The sequence below is a fragment of the Salvia hispanica genome, chromosome 1, assembly GCF_029641045.1.
Source record: "Salvia hispanica isolate PSC_SH4W2 chromosome 1, Shi_PSC_v1, whole genome shotgun sequence".
NCBI lineage: Eukaryota > Viridiplantae > Streptophyta > Magnoliopsida > Lamiales > Lamiaceae > Salvia > Salvia hispanica.
Window position 1 is genome coordinate 32,706,436 of NC_142692.1, and position 14,792 is coordinate 32,721,227.

The 14,792-nt window shown below is 36.4% G+C and overlaps 2 protein-coding genes across 3 annotated transcripts; one reads left to right on the forward strand and one right to left on the reverse strand.

The window, feature by feature from the left end:
* Positions 1-482: 482 nt before the first annotated feature.
* Positions 483-10,721, reverse strand: LOC125222697 (uncharacterized). 2 transcript variants are annotated; one of them, XM_048125454.2, is made up of 12 exons: positions 10,527-10,721; positions 10,286-10,434; positions 9,183-9,300; positions 8,361-8,457; positions 7,449-7,555; positions 6,834-6,956; positions 6,587-6,740; positions 4,976-5,036; positions 4,502-4,884; positions 1,996-3,547; positions 935-1,270; positions 483-795 (listed from the first exon to the last, which is right to left on the reverse strand). In XM_048125454.2, exons 2-11 carry the CDS (start codon positions 10,411-10,413, stop codon positions 1,015-1,017), a joined length of 2,979 nt encoding a protein of 992 aa, XP_047981411.1. In that variant the 5' UTR covers positions 10,414-10,434; positions 10,527-10,721; the 3' UTR covers positions 483-795; positions 935-1,014. The 2 variants fall into 2 exon arrangements, with proteins under 2 accessions (XP_047981411.1, XP_047981412.1); XM_048125455.1 differs by lacking the exons at positions 8,361-8,457; positions 9,183-9,300; positions 10,286-10,434; positions 10,527-10,721 and having other exon boundaries at positions 6,834-6,964.
* Positions 10,722-11,326: 605 nt separating this feature from the next.
* TL29 (ascorbate peroxidase 4) lies at positions 11,327-14,574 on the forward strand. The gene is made up of 12 exons (XM_048120815.2): positions 11,327-11,469; positions 11,505-11,615; positions 11,701-11,799; positions 12,303-12,387; positions 12,465-12,499; positions 12,614-12,679; positions 12,751-12,791; positions 13,062-13,192; positions 13,441-13,547; positions 13,848-13,985; positions 14,085-14,219; positions 14,324-14,574. Exons 2-12 carry the CDS (start codon positions 11,514-11,516, stop codon positions 14,432-14,434), a joined length of 1,050 nt encoding a protein of 349 aa, XP_047976772.1. The 5' UTR covers positions 11,327-11,469; positions 11,505-11,513; the 3' UTR covers positions 14,435-14,574.
* The last annotated feature ends 218 nt before the right edge of the window (positions 14,575-14,792 follow it).

The window sequence follows — 14,792 nt, forward strand, 5'->3', positions numbered from 1 at the left end:
ATATACTATAGTTAGAGTTGCACAAATCTCTATAGGTTGCACATTACCTATATACATAGAAAATCTCAATAACATTATACAATGAAAATATCTCAAATTGACGAAATTGGATTTTAGTGACTTTTTATTTCAAGTTATTACGATTTCTTAAATGGGCCAGCGCTAGTTAACAAATAGACTAATCCAAAGTCCAAACCATCGAATTTCCTCAAAATATCACATTCTATCAATAGTATTCATATTAACATTTATACTTAAATCTTTTGTTATAATATAATTTCATGTCTTTTTCTTTATGACCGTAAGTTTGGCTGATTATGCAAAATGTCACAGGTCACTGTTTGATTCATTTTCTACTAACTGTTCTTCGTCAGTGAAAAATAAAATGGAGCCTAGAACAAACTAATTTTTTAAAGAAATAAATATAGTTATAATCGAAAAATTTGCAAGATCAAATTCCAACACATTAATTGACACATTAATTGGAGAAGAAACGTCTTAACAGCTAAACTGTATTGCATCGTCTACTTGCCTGTCAATGAATACTTCACATTCCAAAGACTTGAAGCAACATAATTGTACAAACAGAAATTTTTTTTGCCAAAAGACTTGATACATTTTTACACACTAGAACAAATGAATCATAATCAGATGGGTAAACGCCTCACATATATATGTATATTGTCGATGAAAAGAATATTCTCATGTATGTAATAGGAGTACTCTGCAGGGACAACCACCGCCCACCGGTAACCACAAGTACGCAGCCATCACCACCAGGCTGAAATGCAGAAGCTGGACAGGAAAAAAGAGCAGGAAAATCAGAAACGAAATACCTATAAATACATGTCGAAAGTTGCTGAGAGATGTGGAATTCCCTAAGATAGTAAGACTAGCAACAATTGCATTGTACAGAAGAGAATTTGGTGTTTACCTCAACAACCGTGATACACACCCAGATTATAGGATGTGGGAACTCAAGGAGATCTGAACTGAAGTATGAGGAATTGAATTCTAAACTTTTTGTTTGACTGCCAAAGATGAAGATGCTGCCGATGCCTCAGCTATTAAGGAAACTGGTTGACGAGCTTGAAGGCAAGCACCAATCTCAAAAGGACGCAACTCAGTCCCATCAAATAGAAGGTTCACACCCGGAAGAGTTACTTCTTTGCTATCAGCATCCTCTGATTCACCTTTCCCAGTGCCAATGGTGACGGGTTCTTCTAAGGGCCTCACGCCAGCCTCATAAATTGGGCTTAGGGAGTATGATCTACAATATAATGAAATTTGAATTAGTGAATTAATAACATATGAATAGGTCTTCCTGTTCACAAGCCTACATAACCTATCAATTCAAAGGAAAACAAAAAAGTTGATTATCCCTGAATTTAGAATATAGTCCATTTTGGATCCTTTGGTGGCCTATTGCATACCCAAACACTGAATTAGTATAAAGGATTTGTTAAAGCCACTCTTTTCATAAAGTTGGAGAATCCCCAATTATAATATGATATCAGAGCATGCCTAAGTTCGATGAGGATATTATTGCTAATGCTGTGGGCAGATGAGTCATACCTAGAAATAGAATTCACAAATCAGAAAGAATACAGAAAATAGTGTGTTAGCTAGCTTTAACTGGATCACTGATTGAATCAAGGGCTACCCATCGAGTTAGATCAGAACTAGAGACCTCAAGAAGATCAAACACAAGTTTACTAACTACAAAGCTCACATAATGGCTGAGCTCTAGTATTTATTTGCCACAAAACCAGAATAATCACTAAAACAGGCTAAGAAGTCCTACGTGATGAGGTCTATCATGGGACCTTTCTACAAGTTCTGAAAATACTATAGATGATCAGAAACCAAATAGAGAAGATAGAGAGAAGAAAAATAAATGTCAATTAAAGTTTGATTAGACCTGATATAGGAATACTTGTAAAAATCACAAAAGCATCAGTCCTGACTAGCCAGGCATAGCCAACGAAGACGCACCTTAGAATGTTGCCATCAAAACTCAAAACTTCAGTCCCTGAACGCTGCCTGCTAGCAATTTTTAGCCTTTGGTTCTCACTTAAGGCTCCTGAAATAGGAGAAGAAGGATCCGCAACTGGGTTCCATCTTCCACTAGCATAGTTCATTAATGGTCGAGATGATTCCCTTCCCTTAATGTGCTCTTTTTGGTAAAGAAGTCTTGCAGTAGGGCCTGTTGCATGGTACTCAGCACAAACATGAAGCAACCTGCCTCTTAGGTCCTGCATTGCTTCACGATGCTCACCCAGCAAATCTGTTTGAAGTAACTGCGAAGAAACCACTCTCTTACATATACTGTTGCATAATTTGGGGCTAAAAAGCGGGATACCGAACTCTGCACCAAGTACAACCCATTCATACTTGTCTTTATCAACTGAACATGTTTCTGAGTATCTCTCATTAAATAGCCTGAGTAGGCGAATATAACCTATTGTCCACAAATTTATCTTTTTTGAGATATCATGCAACAATATGTTCAACTTTGAACATTCCTCCCCACTTAGCCCCAGCTCCTCTCCAATACAAGCAATTGAACCATCACTGTTTTTCAAGGGCAATGGAACATCTAGTGTGACAACATTTCCACGATCGTCAAGATCATTCTTGCTTAAAGGTTGAACCAACACAGCAGAGTATTTAAGCAGAGAATTCAAGCAGTGTAACAGTATGCGTCCTTTCACTAAATTCCCTTCGAATTTTCCACCCAAACCCCCAACTGTAGATCCATCCCATGACCATATAAGGGCTTTCTCGCAACCAGCTAATGGTGCAGGAAGTAATCTTAGACTCTGCCCTTTCATCAGAACAATGGAAAGAGGTCCACTGGAGAGAGCAGTATAGAGCACTAACTTCATCCAGGGTGTCATAGAAGAATGTGTTGGAGGGCCGAAATGAATAGGGCCCTTTGATCCAGGCAAGACAGAAGAATGAGGAAGTGGAATCATGGACATGATAATGTCATAGTCACGATGAAATAGACGATTCAATGTAGCTGGGGCCAGAGAAGCCAAGCTTTCACAACGAAGTATATCTACTCGGTATTTCCTTCTTTTCTTTAACTCTTTTCTGGCAGTAAAACTTTCGCCAGAATTGGAAATTTCGTCAAACTTGGAACTAACACTTAAATTAGACTCCTCTGCATCAGAACTGGTCTCTTTAGAAAACGTAGTGGATAAATTATCATCATTACTAGTTCCAGTGAGAAGCTCAGCAGAACAATTATTGAACTCTGTTTTATTCACACCGTCATTTTGAGAGCTGTCACCCTGACAAGCATCAGTTGCCAAAGATGCGGTGTCCTCCTTGTTCATTCTCTGTCTTCCATCAGTAACAATCCCACCTGAAGTTAGGCATTCAAGAATACACCTGAGGCTGAAAGCATGATTAGCAAACTCCTGTAACTCTCCTTCAAATTTAGCACCCTCCAGAGTCATAAGATCATTGCAAAGGTCAGAAATGCTTGTGTGATTAAGTTTTCCAGCTTCATAAAGTGTCACGGCATGAGATTTCAGACCTATAATAAATGGAAATGTAAAGTCAGCTACAAATTAAAGCGATAATAAAGTCAGAAGTGCAGTACAAGATGCAAAACAGAACCCTCAAAAGGCAAGAGAAATGAAAGAAGCAACGAACAAGAGAGAACAATGTTAAGTCCATGTCCTGTCATTGTAGCTAGTTCAGCAGCCTGAAAGAAATAAATATGATATGCCAAGTCTGTTCTCCATCAACCACCAACCATGCATTTTGGAAGGTAGCAACAGTAATACAACTACATTCATAGTCACATCTATTTAATTCCAAAATTATCCTCTTTGTGGGAGTTCAGCAAAATAAGGATGATGCTTGTAATATGTTATCTTATGCCTATGAGATGTAGCTTTGCAAGAAATCTATTTCAAGATATGGCCTCTGAAACCTAACCAACCAAGAGAGTTTAAATATATAGGACTTATTGTGTAAGGAACTTAGCTGATGTCGAGGATAACTAACCTGTTATGGTAACAATACACTGAGAATAAAATGTGCTCTGTTCTGATGTTCATCCACTTAAAAGCTGTACACAACATAGAAATTTCCCCCAATGTGTTTATTGTCTCTATTTTTTCCTTGTCTATCTTTTCTTTTTCAGCCATTGCCACAAATAGTCTCAGCTATTGGATACTTGATCGCCCAAAACATGAGACGAATGGTAAGAAATTTTAATTGTAAAACTTGAGAAAGCTCATCAAGATCAAGTACAAGGACCTAATCCATCTTGGACTCTCCCAAGAAGTGTAAAACCCCAACAGAGAGCCCTACCCTCAACTGTGATCACAAGAATAATGTTGTTTTGAATCACACATATTCAAGATTCTATATAAAGTTACATTATGATAAAAATTTCTCTGTTTAGTAAAATGTGACACCAACATGGCAGATTCAATGAAAAACTTAAGTATTTGGAGAATGGTTAGAAATAGAGATAGACCTGGAGAAACAGATCCCATCATAAGATATGATGTTATATTAGCATCGACAACAAAAGCTACACGAGAACAGTCAGCAGCAGGTCTAGAATTTTCTGTCCACAATACATCTCCTGATTGAGGACCGCTGCCATCACCAAGTAAATTTTCAGAGCCCATATTACCATGAGAACCACCTTCTTCATCACTGAGAATACTTCTAGGAGATCCAGGCAAATAAGTGTCCTGAAGAATGGAGGCGGGATCAATAAGTTTCACTGCCCATCCCAATCGACAAGCAAAAGATGCAGCACCCTGTAGCTGAGTGATATCAGCTTGCAGAGTCAATGCCAATTCAGCAACAGTTGAATTCTCGCTTGACACCACAAACACAGCATATAGCAACCTGCTTACGCCACCCGCATTATTTATATGTGAAATCATTTACACTTGAAAGCTTCAATCCAAAAAAAGCATAAACGATCGATAAGTCTTACTCTTCAATTGGATCTTCATATGACTGCTCCCTGTTTGAAACAAATCCTTCAAGCCTTGAAACTGTAAGAAACATAAATAAGAAGAAAAAAAATAATTAAATCTCTAAGTTTGTATGTTTTACATATAAGCACAGAATCACAAACACTATTTTGCAAATTGATCACCCTTGTTTTATATAGAATTTCTGCTGGCTTGTTGATGTCATCTATTTACTTTCTTTCTCAATATAACAGAAACAAAAACTCTCCAATATTTCACAAGCTGAGTTTGACAGCAATTCTGTCAGTTGTACCAACTACAATCACCTAGTTCAATGAGAGGTCTACAACTACTTACCTTCTAATGTCCTTATGTTACTCTACGATGCCTTACTGCTACTTTATAAGATAATCCTTCTCAAGTGAAACGTTGAAAGTTTTGGTGTGTGATAGGTTTCAAGGATATAAGGTCGTCCAAACAGTTTAAGAAATTGAAGGCATTTCCTCAAAATAAGTTTGGATCAGCAGAACAGGACAATTGTGATACAAACAAGTACTCCCTCCGTTCCATGTTAATAGAGGCATTTTATTTTCTGCACTCGTTTTGGAAAAAATAATACTCCCTCCGTCCCAAGGAAGATGACCCCTTCCTTGGGTGGCACGGGATTTTATGCAGCTTTATTATGTGTGTTAAGTGGAGAGAATAAAGTAGAGATAAAGGTGTTTCCATTTTTAGTAATGGGTCATCTTGGTTGGGACAAATCAAAAAGGCGAGTGGGTCATCTTCAATGGGACAGAGGGAGTAATAAATAGTTAAAGGTGGAGAATAATGTAGTCTTCTCTACATTATTCTCTATCTTACTTTACTTTTTCTCCACTCTAACTATTTATTACTACCTCCATCCCATTATAAGTGAGGCGTATTCCTTTTTTAGGCCGTCCCACTATAAGTGAGACATTTCACTTTATGACAAAAGGTAACACTCTATCTCTCTCTTACTTCATCCTCTCTCCTACTTTTTCTCTCTACTTTTTTTCACTCCTAAAAACCTATAACCAAAAAGTTTTGCCTCACATGAAGTGGGACGGAGGGAGTATTATTTTTCCAAGGCAAGTGCAGAAAATGAAACGCCTCTATTAACATGGAACGGAGGGAGTAACTTTTTATTATCTTGCCCATCTCATTTTTCTCAAGGTTCAACATGATGCCACCATAAGTGCTACTATGTAGTCTTTTTAATGTGACAGAGAACTAGCAAATCATCAGTAGCATACTGCTGAAACTAAAGATTACCATGTAAACATTAAGCAAATACTTTTCTTTTAAGGGTCAGTACATGTTTGGACATATAAATCCAAAATCAGTTCTCAATTTTTTTGTATATATACTTTCACCAAACAATGTTGATGAAATTAATGAAAATTTTTTATGCATTCATTTCATTTGAAAGAAACAGCTAAGTGTGAAAGATTAGAGAATAGAGAGATCAAATCAAAAGTTTTATGTCAGTACTAAAATGGTAGTGGACAACTACACATTCTTTTTCTCCATAACTCTTCATAATTTCTGTGAGAGGAATATTCAAATTTCATTTCATCTAAAAATTACCAACTAGATACTGAAAATAGTACCTTTGAAACGGTCATCAGGATAAACAGGAACATCAAAGTACACGAGCCCACGGCGATATAGACCCTTAATAATTTCAGGGTCAAAAAGGATAAAAGAATTGGCTTCCTCCTTGCAGATTTTATCAATTGTTGCCGTTTCTTCTTCTGATAGTTTCTATACAAGAGGTGGGCAAAGAGTTAGTGTCAGTTGGACTTTTACCTCTGGAAATATGCATTTGGGAGTCAATTTAATTATAAGGCAGTTAACCTTGAATTCTTCCAAAGTAAAGTTGACAAGAGAAACTCCCCACCATGGCTCAATCACAAAGTCCACAGGTTCTGTGGGCAAGAGTTCTTTTGCTATTGACTTGTTTAGCTTCCACATAATTTTCTGAAAGGCTCCAACAAAATTAAACTCTAGTTAGATGGGCAGATAATCATGTTATATGGTAATAAGAACATCAAGTATTGCTTCAAGTGGAAGTTATAAAAGTGCCAAGGATGGGTATTATGGACTATGAGGGTGGTAGCGCTTGGCATACCAGTTCCATCAATAACCCTTCAGAATCATGAACATAATTCACTTAAACATTGTGGGATTTTGGCAAGGACCACTTTTATACGAAGAGTGAAACACAAAGAAAATTAATTTTCAGTACATTACGAAATTGAAAAAAAGAAAAAATTACTTAACTAATGGTTTCAAAAAATAAAATTACAGATACTGTCTAAATGTCTTACTTGCTTAATGGATCCAATCATGGTGCTATCTATTTCAAATAAGTTTCATGACAATGAAACAATAAGAATACTCATGAACTGTATTTGAAAGCATTGTGATAGTTAACATGATACACAGACAGGATATGCTGTCACTAAATACCTTAGATCTACACTTGTTCATGATGTCAATGAATTCATTTCTTCCGATCCCTGTGATCCGCAAGGCATCTGCTGCGCTAAAATTGGGGATGCTGTCATAGGGTTGTTCTGCAAACATTTGTAGATAAGTTATAAATACCACAAAAGCGAAACTGCTGATTTAGAGTGATAGAAGTGAAGTTTGAGTAGATTATGGCCCCTACATTCTTTAAAGGACATCAATTTTGATTAATGTATATAAATCGTAACAGACAATCTTATTCAATTTTATCAACCATCCTTTAGAAATTATAAGACTAGTCCAGAATTTACTATGTTGCTTATGTTTCTTCCCACTAGTATTCAAACAGATTTTGCATCTGAAAGTCCACAATACTGCCTGCAGTATCTCAGGCTTGCTTCCCTGTGTTCAAACAGGTTTCACCTCTTTGCTCTCTTGAGTTGGCTTTAACTGAAGCTTCCATTAACTCTATTGAAATCATTACTATGACGCTGTTAAAATTGCTCTGTATCATTACCAATGAAGCATTTGCAATGTGCAATGTATATATACATATATGAAGTACTATAAATAAATATGCAAAGTGTAATTGGTGTATCAGTGAGTTTCTATTAGTGGATACATGAGCAATGAGAAGGAAGTTCTTGCATCCATTCTGCACTGATAAGGAAATCAGATATCACTAGTATTAACATCTTCCATAGAAACAAACTGAAGATTGCAGGGTCAAAGAATTAGTGAATCAAGAGTATAAGAGGGCAAACTGACTCCTTCAGGCTTTAGGTGCTAAAAGTGGAGACCTAGCTAATCTGCTGCTATATATGTAATTTCAAGCAACGAGTGTGTCAAACTAGCAAGTGTTATTCAAGCAAAGAAGAAGAGCAAATAGTACATCAAGGAAATTGTTTGTACCATTTTTCATCACTTCAAATAAGATGTCACAGTAATATTTGAAAGGAGAAACCCTCATAACACGGCAAATGTATTCTGCAAGATGGTAGGGAAACAGCTGCAAAAACAGTCACCAAGTTACTAGTAAGTTTAATTTTCTTTAGTACTTTACAGGAAGAGAATAAGAGTTAGGAAAACAGAGTTAACAATATATAAAAAATAAGTACAGGAGTGGGAAATTCCAAACAGATCAAAATGATATACTAAGGTAATGAAATGAAAAGGTGATGAATGTGTAGTGAGAATAAGTGTTACATTTAAAACAGATGGGACACCACACGTCCTTTAAGTAAGACTAGAGGAACGAAAACCTATTAGATTCAATAATAGGAAATTATATTTGTTTCATATCCTAGCCCCGCAGTTGCACAAAGATCTCATCAAGTAATTAACAGGAGGCATCAAAACTTTTGTCCTGGACTACAGTAAAATAAACATGAGACGGCCTGAGTTTATAAAACAATCTTTCTCTCTTCCAAAATCCAAGTTTTGTTTCACTTGAGAATGACATTCCCCCTTCTGAGGATACCTATAGGCTGTAGCATATATCTTGTTACTTGCACATACTAAGTTGTACTGTTTGATTACCCTCCTTACTTCATTTATGTTCACAATTCAGTGGCTTCATCGCTCGACAACATAACATTTTCAGCCAAGAGCTTACATTTTTCAGCATCAAGCACATTCAAACTGAAAATTTGTTATGGTAACTAATTGACCCATGAAATCTAAAAACTATAGCACAATGAATAAATGGAGACACAGGTTTTTCATGAAACACACCGCTAGGTTCCGCCGTAGATAACGCATCATTTCCTCATAGTATTCACCTTCTTTGCTCACTTTGCGAGCAAAACAAGTGTTCCAGAGAAGTCTTTTCTTGATACAGTGATCAACTATCCTGCATGACAAGATGGACCAAATGATATATGATAACTTTCCAGCAAACTCTATACAGAAGGAGGTTCACAATACTACAGTATAAGCAAAAGCAATAAGTTAATATAGATGTCATGCATCAATTACATTATTCTTTTGACACTAGATTATCACTGATTCGAATATCACTGAGCTATATCAAAGTAATCTTGCCTTTCTGAATCTCAAATCTCAATCTAGGCACAAGAAATCAGAAGAACAGAACACTCCTGAACATTCTAACGCGCAACTACTGTTCTACTAACCTCCCTAAAGGTGTACACATATCTATGTCTCACATTCTATAAGATTAAAGAAAAAAGGGAGTGAAACTTCCATCATACAGAAAGATGAGATCAAGATCATTAGGTATAATAAAAGAAGAAGCTGTTCATTATGAATATGTGATATTTAGAAGTTATTCTTGTTTATTGTTTATTTATTTCTAGTTTAGAACTATAAATATAAGTCGAAGGGTTCTGAAACAATAATACTCAAGAATCAAAAGAGGTTTTTTATAATCTTATTTCCGTTTTCCAGCAGAAGCATCTTTAGAATTTGTGAAATGAGATCTAAAATTAATAGCAATCTAAAAGTACATCCAACCAGCAAGTGAAATTAAACAGCCTTTGATTCAGAGTGCATAGCAGATGAAAGCCAGGCCTCTTTTGCACAAGTTCAATATGTTGTACTGTATTTCAGAATCATGCCAAAAACTAAATAACAAAGTATGAACTTGTCGGCCAGTTCTAAATCGGATAGAACACAGAAAACTGCACATGGAACAAAAAATTCAAGCAGGAAACAGGTGGAATGCGGATATGAGTTGGCCGAACAGCATCAACAGATTTCTAGTTTTTAACTGATACACACAAAATCTACACTGGTCAACATAACTTGACTGCACCAGCAAAATTGTCGCCCAAAGAAAATTACCACCCAACGAGGGGGAAATAAGAAAATCGAACCTGCGATGCCATTCTTCCTTGGAATTCAAGGTGGATTGAAGGCGCTTCGGCAGGCTCTCCCAGGGGCATTGTTCTGTAATTGCTTTTATTATCAACTGTTCCTCTACTGTCGCCGGCTGACGCTGCATTTTGTATGGCCACCAAAATCTCTGCGAAATCACCGAGGTCAACTACCGATTCACACATTTTACACCAAAATCAAAGTGAAAATGAATCGCAAATGACGGGGAACTGTGCGGACCTGTGAAGTGAAGTCGATGAATTAGAGGCGAGAAGCGGGATCGAGCTAGGGATTGAAATCTGGCAATGAATGTAGAAGAATTGGCAAGCAACGACTGATTTGAGCTGCTGCGACGAGGATCAAAAAACAGTCATCAAACCCAGATTTGCTGTTGCGCGTATCTTTCTTTTTTCTTTTTTCTTTTTTTTGTTTAATGTATAAACAATATTCATTTTCTTTTAATTATATAGTCCATTCCTCACCAAAAATATTGACAATTTTTTGGACATGAATTAATAACAAATCTTGTTGCATTATATTGCTAAGTAAAAAATTATCTACTTTTAGTCTTCTAGTGTGGTTATGTAAGAGGGTAAAACATCTCAGAATATTGTTATATAGATTAGAAATAAATTGTGACAACACTGTCATTATATAGAGTCTGTCATTAATATTATTGCACATTGCAAGTTTGCAACGATATGTGATAAAATAGCATACGGAAAAGGAAATGCGGAAATATTTGTATTACTTTTGTAGGACTTATGAAAAATTATATTTTTATGGAAGCATAAACAATACAGCATACATATTTAAAATTGAAATAAAAAAATTTAAAATTGTGATAAATCAAATAGAATATTTCGTTGATAGTTAAGTTAACATATTTCTTCTCTATTTTTAAAATTACAAAATATTGGTCGAAATTTGGTACTATTAGTTACGGCTTATAGTGAATTTTCCTCAAGTTGGATATTTTCCTAATTTAAATTTGACGTGACCCATCGAGTTATGTAGTTGAACAAAACGAGCAACATATCCCGCGAAAGATAGGAAAAGAGAAATCCAGGGTGGATAGAGAAAGGATAACGCAATATGAAGATTGCCACACAAACTATGCATTGCATTGCAAACACAGCACCTCCTCTCTCCTCTCTTCTACACACACACACTAACTCACACTAACTCACACTCTAGAGAGAGAGAGAGAGAGAGAGAGAGAGAGCGATGGGAATGGTCTCCTTCATTTCTACCGTTCCTTCACTGGTGTCGTTGGCTCCATCGCCGTCCACCTCAGCACCCATGCCCACTGCCAGATACATCCACTCTGTAAGACAAGTCCACGATTCGATTCAATCACTTGCTGTAACATGTCATATACGATCTCAATCTCATCACAATTCGTCAATGTCAGGCCACCGTGAATTGCAAATTAGAAGGTGATTGTGGCCACGAGGATCGCTTTTCGCGGCGGCGCCTTTTGCATTGCATCGGTGCTGCAACCGTTGGCATCGTCAGTCTTTTCGCTCTTCAATCTCATAATGCTGCACAATATTTTCTGATTATTTCTGCAATTGCTCTCTCTGTTGTTAATACATTATTCTATCTATTAATTCGTTGTGAAAAATTACATGTGCATTAGGTAGTGGTAGCTGGAATCAGATAGCATTTGCTATTGAGGATTATTTCTGTAGTTTGAGATAGTACAATTCATTCATATCCAGTTGAAAGGGAAATAGTAAACACTCTCTTAAAAAGTTTGTATGTACTGTAAGTTTAGCTCACAAAAATTGAGAAACATGATGACATACTCTGTCCAAGTGGTAGTTTATTTCGAAGATTTTCGTATCAGTGGGAAAATTAATGTAAAAGTATGGTCACGATACTTGTGAATTCATCCATGAAGCAAGTACTTCAAGTGCACCAAATGAAAAGTAGTTTTGCTCCTCTTTCGATGTGATAGTACATGTTTGTAGGATTGATATGATCATGAATTTGTCAGTTGACTCTTCCCAGGACATGATAGCAAGATCCAGCTCATTAATTGAAGTGGCAAATGCTGCAGACTTGATACAACGCAGACAACGTTCAGAATTCCAGTGTAAGAAGATTTATAGGAAAAAATTGGAAAAATTCTTCTTATTCATGCGTCTTAGTTATCCGCTTGCTATTTTTCAGCAAAAATCAAGGATGTTCTTTATAGGGCACTGAAGGTAAGCGATAATGCAGCAGCAGAATTTTCCTTTTTGTAGCAATATGAAGATAATATGGCTATCTTAGCATCTTATTTGAACATTTCTTAGTTATATATGTCAATTTCCATGCAGGGAAACCAAGATCTCGTCCCCTCTGTCTTAACTTTGGCACTCAATGATGCTGTGACTTATGATAAGGTCTGTTATATCTTGCATGTTGCATATTAACTCTGTTAAATATTTGGAAAATGAAAAACTTTAGTTTACAGGCAACAAAAACTGGCGGCCCCAATGGATCAATACGGCTTAGGTAAACTTATATACCTTTGGCATTACACATGAAAGCAGACTGTAAGAGTATGAGGCACTGCATTGCACAACTGTAGTTCATAAGATTATCGAAGACCTCAAAATGACAAATGCACTTTGCAACTTGGAAGAAAACTCTTTTTTAAAGACAATCTGAAACACTTGGCATCAATTTGTTGTTGATCAAGTTTTGTACTAATCATGAGCATGGAGCTTAAACTCACCTTGACGTTTCTTTGTCTATTTTTATGTTTTTCCTTTCTTTCTGAAGCTCAGAGATTAGCAGACCAGAAAATAAAAATCTTGCTGCAGCTTTAAGCTTGTTGGAGGAGGCAAAGAAGGAAATAGACTTGGACTCCAAAGGAGGACCTATATCATATGCAGATCTCATCCAATTAGGAGGTTAAGTCATGAATTAATTACGATTATGCTTCAATAACTGAAACACGAGATACGGAAACATTCTGCGTTATTACATCTCTTGAACTAGAACAGTAAAACTGAATAGGGCAGTCCACTTAAAGAAATATGACTGCAATTAAGTTATTATAAAGGACTCATATCACCTTAAATGGTGTTTTTGCTCGTTTGCTGTGTTTCCTATGACTGAAATAGCGAATGTGAGATTATCCACCTGTCTCTCAATGCAGCTCAAAGTGCAGTTAAATCCACCTTTCTTGCTTCAGCCATTCGGAAATGTGGCGGGAATGTAGAAAAAGGATCATTACTGTATAGTGCATATGGTTCGAGTGGGCAGGTTGGTTCAGTGTTGGCCACGCTTCACCATTCAATTTTCAATGATGATTGTACTCCTCCTCAACAAGAAATCCAATGGAATTAGCAATTGAAAGAATTTCCTCTGGTTTCTGTTATCTCAAAACAAATACTAATACTTAACAATTCAGTTGATTATTACAACCCAAGTCTAGATATCTAGTTGATAATGTAGTGATACAATAACTTCGGGCATGTAGTTATATATTTATAAGCATGGAGTTAATATATGGGAATATAATGATTTGTAAAATGCAATAACCTTTTTTTGTATTTTATGCAGTGGGGACTGTTTGATAAGCAGTTTGGGAGATCAGATGCTGAAGAAGCAGATCCAGAAGGAAGGGTTCCTCAATGGGAGAAAGCCTCTGTTGAGGAAATAAAGAATAAATTCATTGCTCTCGGCTTTGGCCCTCGCCAGGTGAATTACAAGATCATATGCTGCAACTATGTAACCTCTATCGAATTTCTAGCTTGTTCCATCCATCTAAACATCAAATCTTATTGTCTCGTGTTGCAGGTGGCTGTGATGTCAGCATTCTTTGGTCCTGACCAACTTGCTACTGAGGCCCTACTTGCAGCCGATCCACAAGTACAGCCGTGGGTCCAGAAATACCAGCGTAGCCGTGAAACAGTATCACAAACAGATTATGAGGTCACTATAGTCTCATTTTTTATATAGCTAATAACATAATCACTTTGATCATCACAACTACAACTCTCTCAATTTAGAGAGCTGATCAAGTGGTTATTTATCAGGTGGACCTCATCACCACTCTGACGAAGTTGAGTTCGTTGGGCCAGCAAATCAACTACGAAGCTTATTCATATGCCTTACCGAAAGTCGATTTCAGCAAACTCAAATTATAGACCTCTTGGGTCGGCTGTCTCGTGAGGTCATATATAAGAGTACAATATCTGCAGCGTATGTTTTTTCATGCTTCAAAATGGCAACATATCTGATGTAGAATCTTACTTCAGAATAAACTACATGTACCATGAATTCATTATGATTTTGGTGTAAATGAATGTTTTTTTAAAAAAAAAAAAACTTTTTGACCATTTACGTATGGCATTTTTTTTATATAAGTCCTAAACAATATGTTCACATCGTCCGGGTTCTATACCGGTTAAACTAAATAATGCATTACTTAATGTCAAGTACCAAAAAGATCAATTATTCATATGTTCAGAAATAAAATAACACACGAAATTTGGATAAATACAC

Coding starts and splice junctions, on each gene's coding strand:
- LOC125222697 (XM_048125454.2), bottom strand. CDS start 10,413: ATGCAGCGTCAGCCGGCGACAGTAGAGGAACAGTTGATAATAAAAGCA. Junction 8,458..9,182: donor ATCTACGGCGGAACCTAGCG/GTGTGTTTCATG, acceptor CTGTTTTTGCAG/CTGTTTCCCTACCATCTTGC. Junction 3,548..4,501: donor GATGGGATCTGTTTCTCCAG/GTCTATCTCTAT, acceptor CATTTATTATAG/GTCTGAAATCTCATGCCGTG.
- TL29 (XM_048120815.2), top strand. CDS start 11,514: ATGGGAATGGTCTCCTTCATTTCTACCGTTCCTTCACTGGTGTCGTTG. Junction 11,800..12,302: donor GTGCTGCAACCGTTGGCATC/GTCAGTCTTTTC, acceptor GACTCTTCCCAG/GACATGATAGCAAGATCCAG. Junction 12,388..12,464: donor ACAACGTTCAGAATTCCAGT/GTAAGAAGATTT, acceptor GCTATTTTTCAG/CAAAAATCAAGGATGTTCTT.